The 13,306-nt window shown below is 43.8% G+C and overlaps 2 protein-coding genes across 2 annotated transcripts in view; one reads left to right on the forward strand and one right to left on the reverse strand.

Moving 5' to 3' along the window:
- LOC134845134 (26S proteasome non-ATPase regulatory subunit 1-like) overlaps positions 1-13,306 on the reverse strand; it is a 428,069-nt gene that overhangs the window by 400,429 nt on the left and 14,334 nt on the right. The window lies entirely within an intron of this gene.
- Positions 1-13,306, forward strand: part of LOC134843767 (uncharacterized) — a 207,772-nt gene that overhangs the window by 187,334 nt on the left and 7,132 nt on the right. The window contains exons 2-4 of the mRNA XM_063860032.1: positions 12,333-12,375; positions 12,452-12,519; positions 12,603-12,720. Of these exons, the coding sequence (XP_063716102.1) occupies positions 12,345-12,375; positions 12,452-12,519; positions 12,603-12,720 (217 nt within the window). The 5' untranslated portion in view covers positions 12,333-12,344. The remainder of the gene's footprint in view (positions 1-12,332; positions 12,376-12,451; positions 12,520-12,602; positions 12,721-13,306) is intronic.

Consider the following 13,306-nt stretch of genomic DNA (forward strand, 5'->3'; position numbering starts at 1 on the left):
TTCATCAATTCTTTTGTCAAGTCCCCCACAAAAGCCTTGCCGTTGTCCGACTGGAAAGTCATTGGACAACCATACCGCGATATCCAATGCGTTATCAGGTGATCACATGTCTCCTCTGCCGAGGCTGTCTGGCACGGAACCGCTTCCGCCAACTTGGTGAAGTGATCTATTATAACTAGTATTTGGTTATAACCCGACTCCGTCATGCAGATTTTCTGATGGTCTATCTGCACCACTTCATTGAATTCCGAACTCTCGACAGACTTGAGGGGAAACTTCATCTTCCTTGGGTCTTTTACTTGAAGGCATGCTAGGCAGGCATTCACCCATCTCTCGCAAGCTTTTCTCATTCCCGGCCAATCAAACCTGTGAAGTATCCTTTGTTGTACTTTATCTATCCCCTGGTGGCCCATCTGGTCGTGTGATCTGAAAAGCACCTCCGTTTGGTACAATTGTGGTAGTATGATGAGGTTGTGTTTGTGTAATATTTTTTCCTCATCTCTTCTCTTGCACGCTACCACCCCTTCAGCTGTGTGATAAAGTAAATCTCTCTTTTCTTTGTAGAACTGGCTCAAGATCTTGTAGCTGTCTTCCTCAAGTTCCCCCTTCTCCTTGACTCCCGAATGGATCCATTTGGAGAGGTTACTTGTCATTTTGTCATTCTTCTGGGCCCTTATTAGGTCAGACAGCCTGTATCTCGCCTTAACGTGCTCCTTTAGCGCCATGATCTGTCCATTCATTTCACCAGGGTTGTGGATGTCATCGCTCAGCTTCACACATATCATCCTTTTCACGATTTTCATGTCGTCTTCTGGTACCAGATTCGTTCTGACGTTTGAGTTGCACGATAGTTCCCTTAGTGGTTTTCTTGAAACTGCTATTTTCTCGAGCTCTTCACCACCTCGTACCTCTTGTATTTCCAGATTGTACGTCCCTGAAGATGGATCCGTCTGTAATTCCCTGTCGTGCTGTCTTATCTTCTCTTCCGCCAGTATCATGCATAGACTGTCTTGGTCTTCGCTGCTCTCATCCGAGTCTTCATCCCATTCTTCACGCTCCCCGGACAATTTCCCTTCTCCGGTTTCGTCTTCTTCCATGAATCTGGACCACTCCCCGGACTCTTGATCTCGTCCCAGGTGTTCAACTTCTTCTCTGAATGTTACTTTCTTATCCCTGACTTTTGTCTGCTCCAGAATTTTTTCGGGGATTTTTTCAACTAGTGATCGCACAACTTCCTTGCTATCAGTGATGCTTCCTTTTGAGACGTCAGTATTGTTCACTGTTTCTTCTCTCCGAAGTATGGTTAGTTCCGGTGCCTCCTGACCTTTCCCTTGGATCACGGGCTTGTCATCTGATAGTTTCTCAAGCAACCTCATTAAGTCTTCATCTATTCGGACCGTTCCCTCCTCTACCTGGATGAGATCATAACCTTTTGCCTTGAGTGTTTCCCTCACGATCTTGGACTTGAGCATTATTCCTACCGGAATCCCTCTGCTTCTCTTCAAGATGGTCTTTTCAAGAGGCTCTTTCGGCAATTCGGGATGATCTTCAATCGGTTTGCCTGATTTGTCCAGCCATCTCGTGAGTGGAAGACTGTCGTACGTTTCTTTGTCCATAAAGGAGAAGCCGTCTTTGATCTCAGGTCTGTCCGCCTCTCTTTGTTCTTGCCTCTCGTAGAACTCCGTCTTCTTACTCAAGCTGTCAGCATTTTGATGTTTATCTCGTGTTCTGTGCTCAATTATCATGTTGTATCCATCCAAGCGAACTATCCACCTCCCAATATAGCTCTGGTCCATTGAGTACGTTTTCAGCCAGCTTAGTGCTCGGTTGTCGACTCGCAGCTTGAAGGGCTCACTGCCTAAGTATGCTCTGTATTTTTCGACAAAGGTGACCACCGCGAACATCTCTGCTTTCGGTGCTCCGTACTTCATTTCTGTGTCACTTAGGACCTTGCTCCCGTATGCTATTGGTCTCAAGACTGTCTTCCCATTCCATTCTTGTTCTTGATGGAGAATCCCAGAAATAGCGACTACTGATGCATCCGTGTCTAGCACGTACATCCCTTTCTCAGTCGGCATACCCAGTACTGGTGCCTCACACAGCTCTTTCTTTATTCTCTGGAATGACTCTTCTGCCGCGTTGTTCCACGTGAACTTCTTGCCCTTATGTCTCATTAATTGTTGCATCGGGTATACCTTGTCCGCATATCCCTTGATGAATTCTCTATAATAGTTGGCGAAACCCAGGAAGCTCATCAGCTGGTGTTCCGTCTTCGGTGATTTCCAGGTTAGGACTGCTTCCACGGCGTCTGGGTCAGGTCTGATACCGTGTTTATCTACCATCCTGCCCAAGTATTTGATCGAGTCCTTGAGTATCTCGCACTTTGATGGTTTACACTTCAGCCCCGATCTTTTCATGCACGCGAACACCTCGTCAAGCCTCTCGATGTGGTCTTCTAGTGTTGGCGTTGCTATTACCACGTCGTCCACGTAGCACATTACCAGGTTGCCGTACTTCTTCGTCACGCCTATCAACGCGTGTGCCATCAGCCGCTGAAACGTGGCTGTTGCATTGCAGAGTCCAAACGGCATCCGTTTCCATTGAAACAGACCCAACTCGCAGGCGAACCCTGTCTTGTCCCTGTCTTGCTTCCTTAATGGTACCTGCCAAAAGGCCGAGCCTAAATCAAGAGTCGTAAAAAATTTCGCATCACCTAACTTCGAGAGGCTCTCATCAATTCTAGGTATGGGATAGGCATCCTTCACCGTGACGGAGTTCAGGTATCGAAAGTCACAACAAAACCTTAACTGGTCGCCTTTCTTTTTGGCCATCACTACTCCACACGCCCACGGCGACTTGGATGGTTCTATCATGTCATACTCTAGTAACGTTTCGATTTCTTTTCTGCACGCGTCCGATTTGTGTGGGGTCATGCGCCTCGCCCCCTCCCTGTGTGGCACCGCGTTTTCCTCAAGTTCTATTTCATGTTCAACAAAATTACAACACCCGATATCCGCCTTATGCCTTGAAAAAACCTCCTCGTTCCGCTCTAGTACGTCCTTGATAGCTTCGAGCTGTTCATCTTTCAGTTTGCCCCTTAAATGTTCAATCTCCGGCAGAACCGGTTTATCAGTTTGCATTTCATCTAGTGTGGGTCGCTCTGGAAAGTTCGAACAGCTCGAAAGCCCATCGTCCGTTTCTGACTTAACTGATTTGATAAGACTTGAAGAATCTTTTATTCTCTGCAATCGTCTCAAGATACAAATTTTGTCCCTGTGATTAGGACAATCAACAACTTCATTTTGTTTTGAGTTTTCAATTGTTTCGTATCGAGTTTTAACTGGTAAAGCATATCCCAGCTTCCTCCCTCTCTGTATCGTGATCGGTATATCAAGGGTATTCAACAAGACACTGACGCAGAGGCCGCTCTTCGTTATCGAAAATGATCTTCCTAAAACAGCAGCGCTTTGACTATTGGGATTCGGAACTATACACACTTGCTTGTTGTCACTTAGTTCATTATAATTTTTCATCCTCAAGCTTACGATTGCCGCTTCATTAGCTTTTAACCTCACTCTCCTACTCAAGAATACCGGTGCTTTGTTTTCATTCGCCATTATTAAATTTACCGGTTTGATTGCGTACCTCCTATCCGGGTTCCGTATCCTGAACATTGCATTATTTAGATCAATCGTTACGTCGAAATTCCTGATGAAGTCTCTGCCCAAAATGAATTGGTCAGATTCATCTAGGTTTTCTACCACGATGAAGCTCATCCACAGGTTACGTTCCCCCAAATTGAGGGCTATTATCGGCGTCCTGCCCAACACCCGAAGGGCCCCTTTGTTTGCAGCTGACAGCCGTATTCTCGAGTCTATCAAGTCACCTTTGTCAAAGCCCATCTTTTCCCATGTTTCGATTGGTATGACGCTCAAGACTGCTCCCGTGTCGAGTAATCCACGTAACTGAGTCTTTTTGCCATTTATGTCTAGCACGTGCCCTGTCACGTCTGCTTCCGTCCCGATGTGCATTGCATCTTCTTCGAGCATAGCACAGTGTCCAATCGATCTTACTTTCAATTCTTCTTTCCCTACATAGATTTGTCCAATTAGGTCTTCGTCGCATGTTATCATCGTCTTGGTATAGATGTTGATTCCATCTATATTTAGCATGACCTCGTGTGGACCATAAGCTTCAGTGTACCTATTATCAACACGTACCGATTTGCTGCCCCCTCTCGTGAGTAGTGCCCTGAGCGCTCTAGAAGTCGTTTGTGGACTTATTCCACTCAAGTAGTCTGCATACACGTCAATGTGCATTATCGTCTGGTCGCTCGGCTCGCTCAAGTTTCTGGTTACCTCGTGTCCGCCCACTGTGATTATCGACATTATTCTTGCTCCGATTTTCGATATTCCAAAAGGTTTACCAGTCACCATTTTCACGGTGTTACAATTCCCGGTCTTCATTGAGCCCGTTCTAGCCTCTGGTATTGAGTTCGATCCGGTTAATGCCTCGTTAAAATTCTGTCTTTCGATCTCCAACTTTAGTCGTTGCTCTATTTCTTTCGCAGCCAGATCTTGTTTCACTTTGGCAATTGCTTCCGTCGCCGCTTTCTCATAATTTATCTCTAGAGAGCTTCCGGCCGCGGACTCTAACGCACCGCTAACATGTGTAACAGCTTTCACTGTCTTCGTCGGCAATTCGGTGTTTGGTGCCCCCAAGTTCCTAGATTCAAACTCGTTTTGCCTGTTCCGCTGATTCTGCACCGCCGCTAATGCCAACTTATGTTTGGGGTGATTCTGGTCCTTGACCGCTTCCCAGAACAAGGGACAATCCATTCTGAAGTGCCCCTCCTGGTTACAGAAGAAGCATCTGGCGCCTATCTTGATGATTAAGCCATTATAGTACTCGTGTTCCTCCATCTGGCTCATATCCTCTTCATCCGGTGCATAACCTAGGCTCTTCATGCCTTGTTTGTACGTTGTGCAGTCAGCCACATGATGATCCGCTGACCCGCAGTTCGCGCATGATCTGCGCTTGTCCATATCATCTCTAGGTTTGTACCATGATGACCTCTGGGGTTGGCTTCCCCCTTGCGTGTTCCTGTTTTCGGAATATGAGTACTTCTTAGGTTTCATCAGCATGTATTCTCTTGATTTCTGTCTCATTTCTTCTGGGGTGGGTGCGCTGTCCTTCGACAATGTGTAGTATGTTGCTAACATTGTCCTTAAGTCATCACTTTTCACCCCATCGATGAACTTCGAGGCAATGCTAAAGTTCCGTCTATTTGTCGACTCCTCTGGGTCACTCCTCCTTCTCAAGCTCTCGAGGTCATCTAGGAACCGATCTATTGACTCGTCGTCCCTCTGCCTTCTCTTTTCAAATCGCATCATCGCTTGGTGACCCTTCATGCCTGACCCGAATCGATTCAGCAATATCTCGAAGATCTTGTCCGCGGTGTCGCGTTCTTCCTCCTTCTTTGCGACCACGCATTTTAATGCCGTTCCTTCCAAGTTGCTCAGTATGGCTGTACATGCTTGTCTTTCGTCACTCAAGTTATCTTGTTCTAGATGTAATCTCATCACTTCCACCCAAGTGTCAATGCATCCATCGGAGTCGTCCTTGAATTCTTTTGGCTTCTTGAATGTCTTTCTTGATTTTCCCTCTCTCCTGTCGCTCGAGTCAGTGTTCCTCGTGGCGAAGGCCTCTAGAGTCCTGTTCATCATCTCCCAAGTGCTGGCCCATGTCATAGCATCCGGTCCTGTGTTGCTGTTAGCTGTTGAATCTCCCGGAGCAGTCGTTGTATTCGACGTTCCATTCTTCATTATTGTTTTCGCAGCTGTTGGTGCTATGCTTATCGCATCCCTGGTTAAGGGCAACGGTGTCGATTGTCGTTTGTTCCTTTGTGGTTCTGCAAAGTCAACTCTGGTGCCTTGCGTACGATCCGCTGCCGGTCTTTCTTGTGGAGTAGAACCTCTCAAGATTGCATCCAACTTCGCCTGTATTGCACACGAACTCTCGGCTTGACTCCTGCTCATTGTGTCCATTCTCCTTTCCAGGCTCCCTAATTGGCTGTTGACATCATCATATCGGTTCTTCAACTGTTGCATGTCTGTTTTGATGTTCTTTTCTCGTTCTTCATTGGTGGCTTCTACCTTATCTGACATTTCCTTGAGTCTCTCATCTGTTGCCTTAGCTAGGTTAAAATAACTGTCTAGATACTCGTGCTTGTTGTATCTTATCTCCTTTTTTATCACCTCTCTGTCTTCTTCACTGTGCTTAAGTCTTTTGTCAATCTGATTTAATTTCGCCAACAAGTCACCCAGCTCAATGGTAGTCTCTTCATGGTCAGCTGTCGGTCTCTCTTCGGCCGTAGCCTCTGCTTTAGCTTGTTCCTCTCTTGGATTGGCTTCTGAGGTCTTCGTGCTCACTGTCCCAAACGTTCGTGCTCTTTCTGCTTTTGGTTCTTCAGTCACGTTTTCTTTTGTTTTTATTCCGAACATTATTCCCAATTTTTCCGTAAAAGATGTCCTCTTTACTTGAGAGTCTTCTTTCACCGTTTCTTCGGTGTTGCCTATTGCATCTTCCGCGTCATCTATCGGTGAGAACTCTATGGGTTTCTGGTTCGGTTCCTCTGCATTGGGCATTGGAGTTGACTCTGTCGCCATCTTCCTTGTTTCATCCACACTTTGATCGGGTGTCTCTAGATCAATCTCGATGGTGGGTTCTACTCGCTCCCCTTCCGTGCCCTCTTTCGCCCTGTTCTCCGCTGTACTCCTTGTGCTGACCATGTTAACTGAAAAGTTCGTCTTCGTTATCTTTGGGCCCGTTGATGTCGTTCCGCGCAGCGATGAATTATATTTCGTGTTTGATCCACTTGACCTTTTTTCGAGCACCGGTACCCTACTCCGCCTCATTATTTCTATTTACAACTGCTTCTATTTACAATTTTATTATATACACGATTCTATTCTAAGGGTAAAAAAAAAAATATTTTTTGTGGTAACAAATTCTGTACAACGTGTTAAAAACCTTATCCAATTCTCTTTCTAAAACCTCCGAAAAATTTTCCTTAATTTGGTCTTAACCCTACCTATTTCGATTTGTATTATTCTGTCTTAAAACGCACTTGTTGTAATTTGACTTCAATTTCTATACCGTCCCAAGACTATTCGTCACTATCACAGTACTCTCCGTTAGTGTCCTAAGACCCTTGTACCAAGACCACTGTTCCAAGACTACTGTCCCAAGACTAGTGTCCCAAGACTACTGTCCCAAGACCAGTGTCCCAAGGCTAGTGTCCCAAGACTACTGTCCCAAGGCTAGTGTCCCAAGGCTAGTGTCCCAAGACTACTGTCCCAAGGGTAGTGTCCCAAGACCAGTGTCCCAAGACTACTGTCCCAAGACTAGTGTCCCAAGGCTAGTGTCCCAAGACTACTGTCCCAAGACTAGTGTCCCAAGGGTAGTGTCCCAAGACCAGTGTCCCAAGGCTGGTGTCCCAAGACTAGTGTCCCAAGACTAGTGTCCCAAGACCACTGTCCCAAGACTGTCCCAAGACCACTGTCCCAAGACCCTGTCCCAAGACCACTGTCCCAAGACCCTGTCCCAAGACCACTGTCCCAAGACCCTGTCCCAAGACCCTGTCCCAAGACCCTGTCCCAAGACCACTGTCCCAAGACCACTGTCCCAAGACCCTGTCCCAAGACCACTGTCCCAAGACCCTGTCCCAAGACCCTGTCCCAAGACCACTGTCCCAAGACCACTGTCCCAAGACCCTGTCCCAAGACCACTGTCCCAAGACCCTGTCCCAAGACCACTGTCCCAAGACCCTGTCCCAAGACCACTATCCCAAGACTGCTCTGTCCCAAGACTTCTTCGGTCTTGTCCCAATACTCGTCACGGAGTGTCTTCCTCGTTGTAGGGTCTTCTTGAACCACCGTACCTTGTACCACCACTCAAGCTCTAGTAAAATTTTCCCAAAAACCCTCTCTTAAAAGCCAAATGCTGACCCCCCTCTTCTTTTTGGTTGTTTCTATTTCAATGTAGGTGCGCAGGTATCTTGTGATCACCTGTTCGTATAAAACCAAACACAAATCCTCAATAAAATGCAACAAAAATTTTAAGTAAGAAAAATAATAAAAACAGAAAAATGAGCCCACCTAAAATTTAAAGGTGACCAATGTCTACCTTTCGTCTAAAAAAAATGTCTGGTACCTAATTGCCACGCGTTTTCCTCCCCCCACTAGTGATCTTATGGGGTATCACAAAAGCTGTCTATATCCGGTCCCCCCTACCAAACCAACCAGCGTACCAGCCTTAACTCGAGTTGAATTTTGGATCTCCACCTAATATTACCAACGCGTGTTAATTTCTAATGTAACTAAGTCAACGATGTCGACTAATTAGTTACTCTAATTTCCCCCTTTTTGCAATTTACAACCGCCAACCTCTAGCCTAACCAGTCCCCCTTCTAACCTCCCCCCTTTCTATACCCCCTTCTTAAGCCTAAAAATTACTTTAAGCGCCGGGTGCTAAACCTCTCAAGAGAAAACCGTAGACCTGTTTCCAGGCCTGCTCAAGTAAAAACGTTCCTCAAAACTGGGGGATTTCGCTTATCCAATTTTACACTTATCTCCTATAATGTAATGTGGATTCTAACGATACCCGTTCTGCCCAACTTGAGAACTCGAGAATTGCCAAATCCTTCTTGGCTGCTTTCCCACTCGACTGGTCACCTGTTCCAGTCCAGTCTCCTATTGGTTCAGCCAAGTGTCCCTGAACCACTTTCCCACTCGGCTGGTCACCTCTTCCAGTCAAGTCTCCTATTGGTTCAGCTCAAGTGTCCCTGAACCACTTTCCCACTCGGCTGGTCACCTCTTCCAGTCAAGTCTCCTATTGGTCCAGCTAAGTTCCAAGCTATCTGAAAACCCTTGACAACGCCCCACTTCGGGCACTTTATTCAGTTTACTGGTTTAAATTGCTAGGTTGATCGAAACGATCGAACTTGTAAAACAGTATGGGTATACTATTTAATTAATATAAAGGTTTGATCCAACTAATCTGGTGTCAAAGTCACTGTCTTTTTTCGTTTTATGGTTTTTGTTTTGCTTTTTGTCTTTTTGCTCGTGTTTTTGTCCCCCTAGTTGCCCCCCTTTACTCGGTTAGCTAAGCCTCGTTCGGAGAGCGTACCAGGAAATTTTCTCGAGTTTTCTTAAAAAGCTATCACGGTACAACCGGAAGGTTTGCACGTTCCTGTCGAACCGTACCGCCGGTACTCTAGAATGGGCATTCAGCCCGAAGCTGTCTCAAGTGGGTTCGACTCCGTAGTCTTGATGTCGTAAACACCCAGGAGCGCCATAAAAACACTATGTAACATTCGTCTACTGCAGTCACACATGAGGCTTAAGAAAAATAGGCCCTATAACCACTGGCTCAAGGGTCAGGGACACTATCTCTTGTGTTTTTCTACCTCAAGAACGGTCGGAGCCAGTTCGGTTCGCTTGTGACATGAGACTACGACCCGTTACAGCTTAAAGGCTACTACTAAAATATCCCCCCACTCTAGAATTAGAAACGTCCCCATACTTAGGTCTCTAGATACCCAAAATACATGAACGCCGTTAAAAACCGGGTTGGAACAATCCGTTAAGTTACTTTTTATTAGACAGTGGAACTTTGATCCATTTCAGATGGATCAACCTAAAACTCGCCTTACCTCAACATCACAATTATAAAACACACTCTAGAATTTAAATTAAGTACTCACATTGTAGCACGCTCAAGAACCAGGAAGTAAATAAGTCGGTAAGCAACTCAAGAATTAATAAAGTAACTAAAATGAGTTTAATGTCAGTCAGTTTTAACAACAAGAACAAGTTTTTACTCTAGACTGCAAGTTCTCGTGAACCATTGGGACACTCTAGCTGTCCACCTTTCCACCGAAGGTTCACTCTGGTCCAGTCAAGAATAGTATTCCAATCGTAATAATCCAACTCGAGGGAATGCTCTCGTCTCTGTCACAGATGGGACAGCTCTACTTTCGATTATTATAGTGATGGAAATTGCGAATAGCAATTTCCTACTGTTTTTTCTTGCGACTTTCCCGCGTGTGTGTCTTAATCGTTCTGAAATTGTTCTGATCTCTTTTTCTGATTTTCAGTTCTCGCGAGAAAATCGTGCATGACAGGTTCCATTCGAAATTTTGAAAAATTAAATTTCACTCCAAAATCAAGTGTTTTTTTCTTCTCTCAAGGTCAAACTTCCAAATATGACCGACTGGCACACAATATTGGAGTTAATTAAAACGTGCAGGGCCTTACAGTAGCTAAAATATGTCCCTAAAGGTCTGTGACACTTTCTAGTAGTCTCTGGGCACCGGGCCTCCAATTCCATGATCCCCGGGTACGGGTATAACTTTGTTAACTTTCCGATTTCGTGGACGGGAGGGTACGGAACCGTTCCCGATGCCCCACTGGACCTTTCTTCCGTATGATCTCTCTCAGATAAGCGTTTTATCTTGTCTTGTTACCACGATAAGAGGCTTCATATTTCTCGTGATTTTCTTCAACTGATTTTTGTCTAGTTAAATCGGTTGTCTCTTTTTGTCGTATTTTTCGGACGAATGGGCCGTTTTTTTTTTCATTTCTGAGAAATATCCTATCTCTGAACGAAATTTTGAAAAATTTAAATTCTAAAATATTCGACATTCCTTTTCATAACGAATTCCCTGTTAAGGTCTCTACCGTCTCTTTCCATTTAAAAAGGCTGCTTCGACTGTGCCGTACGGCGGAAGGGCACAAGGTTCAAAAGCCAAACAAATCGCTGCCACGCTGACACGTGATTTTCTTCTCACGCTGCCACGCTAATAGGGTTCCGGAAATCTGTCCTCATGCTGCCACGCTGACACTGCAGTAGCATCCTGTAGTTGCGCTATGGCTCCATCCACATAATCGAACAATTATTTGTCCAGGAAGTACAATTTCATGTAACAACTCCAGTCACGGTAATTGTTGCCATCTAGCTTTCGAAAATCGAAAACTCTTGACTTCTCCATTCTGAACTAAGATTTGACAACTTTTTACTTACTGTAACCGCGAGACAATACCAAATTAACTGAATGAAACCAACAAAGTAATTTTCTAACTAAAACAACAGGATTAGTACTCACGAATGTTGTCTGGGCCTATAACCTCTTGTTTTGAAAACGAGTTTGTCAAAATTTTAGTTTAATCAATAGCTACACGACATTACTCTAAAACCAGAAACAATTATGTTTAACAAGAAATCAACTGTTCAGTCATATATACTCAACACTAACACACCCAAGTCGCATTCAGTACACCTTGTTACCTTTTTACGGAAGCTCGTTGAAATTTCGTTGATGATATCTGCCCGTTGATAGGGGCGTAATCATATAAAAAGTCTAAATGCGCTCCTATTTGCGGTCAGATATCAACAACGAGTTTTCAACGAGCTTCCATTAAATAAGTAAGGTGCACTTAACGCGATATGATTGTGTTAGTTTAATTCGGGACATGTTGAAACAACATTTCAGAGTTGAAAAAACAATTCAGCATTAATTCTCTTTTAATTTAAAGGCATGCTTAAAATCTAGTTTTAAAAGAACAGTGATTTTTGGATTGTCGTCGCGCTCAATCAGGTTTCGAGTTGAGTATGCAGTTATTTCTGCTCCTCGTTGAGTGACGCACCCGATCTGCAGGTCTCCGAAAAATTTTTATCGCTCGGGAGAGCCTTGCTTCCAGCGAATTTAGATGCGATACGTCTAAGGGTGTTGCCCATGGTCTTAAACCTCCGTCTATCTTTATGAGAGCGATAAGCTTTGCGCCGGAAAAGAATGGTAAAAGGGTTCCGGTATTTTGCCATCTACAAGGTTTATCAGCTTAGTGAGCGATCTCAGAAAAATGAGTCCGGCACTGCCATTCGACTTACTAACAAGGTTTTTAAAATTGAGGAACTATTTTTCCTAATTCGAGTATTTTTTTCCAAGAAAATTTTCCTAAAAATTGAGTAAGTTGTGTTCCTAATTCAGTGGTCGATTTTTTGCTGGTTTGCCTAGAATGAAGTTCTATCGAGACATACGAAAATTTAAATTTTGGTAGAACATTTTTTTTTCTGTTCATTTTTGTTGACTTCTTGTTCTTTATGTTACTTTTGTACTGCAAGTATTGCGAAGCTCCGCCTCTGTGTAAGTAATCAGTAGTTTCTTTTCAGTTCTCACGAGTTGATTATCACGTTTCCAACTGTCTATTGACAATATTTTGTTACCATGCGTTTCAAACAAGTTAAGTCGTGCAAAATTGTATATTGAATTGTAGATATTGAACATGAATCCCAGTGTCGAAGTTCCTAAAAAACGTAAGTGCATAAATTTCCTTATAAATAAACTGCCTTATTAAGCTCATCGGTATCTCCATGTGAAATGATGTTCAAGGTGGTGGTGGATTCGCCAAAGAAGTGAAGTTGTCGAAAGATCTAGCTACTCTGCTGGAGTGCGATAAAGTAATTAAGTGTTAATCAATCAATGGTTTCATTGTTTAGTTCAACGATTGATAAGTTTTATATATATTTTTTGAATTTACTAGATACCAAGGTACGAAATAATTAAGAAGATGTGGCAGATCATTAGATCGAGGAAGCTTCAAGATCCATCCAATCGACAGTATATCATGCTCAGAGATCCTGATATGCAATTGGTCTTCAGTAAGTCAGACACTATATTGAAATCTTTGCGTGAAATATTTAGTCGTTATGGATAGTTATCATTGTTCGGTTAATTGTTCCATTGCAATCCCAGAATCGCAGCAAAGTGCGAATAGAATTTCATCTTTCTGTTAACTTTATCGACTCGTTCCCGCAATTAATTGAATTAATTCCCGCAATATTGTTAATTGATGTATTTATATAATGCTGGTATGGGCGCTATCCAGCTTGTGCACGACCGGACCTAAACGGAAGAGCCCCTTTTATAATTTACTTTTTTTATCGACTCGTTGGCACCAACGAATTTTTAAAGAAGGTTTACTTTTCATCCACCATACTTTTTTTTACTGTTATTTCTGTCTGATGGTTCTGTCTAAGACAGGGCTCCGCAATGAATTATTGAATAATAAACTAATTGAAGTACTTGGAAAAGGAAATATTGATATCGTAAATGGTCGATTTCAATTATTGAATTGGCTGCCAATTATTTGCACTAACTGGTGTTTCAGAGGCTTCCAATTTTGATGTTGTATACGTCAAAAAGTCAAGATTTTTGCAAGAAGTATTCCACAAGGATTTAAATCCC

This window comes from Symsagittifera roscoffensis, chromosome 4, assembly GCF_963678635.1.
Source record: "Symsagittifera roscoffensis chromosome 4, txSymRosc1.1, whole genome shotgun sequence".
Taxonomy (NCBI): domain Eukaryota; kingdom Metazoa; phylum Xenacoelomorpha; order Acoela; family Convolutidae; genus Symsagittifera; species Symsagittifera roscoffensis.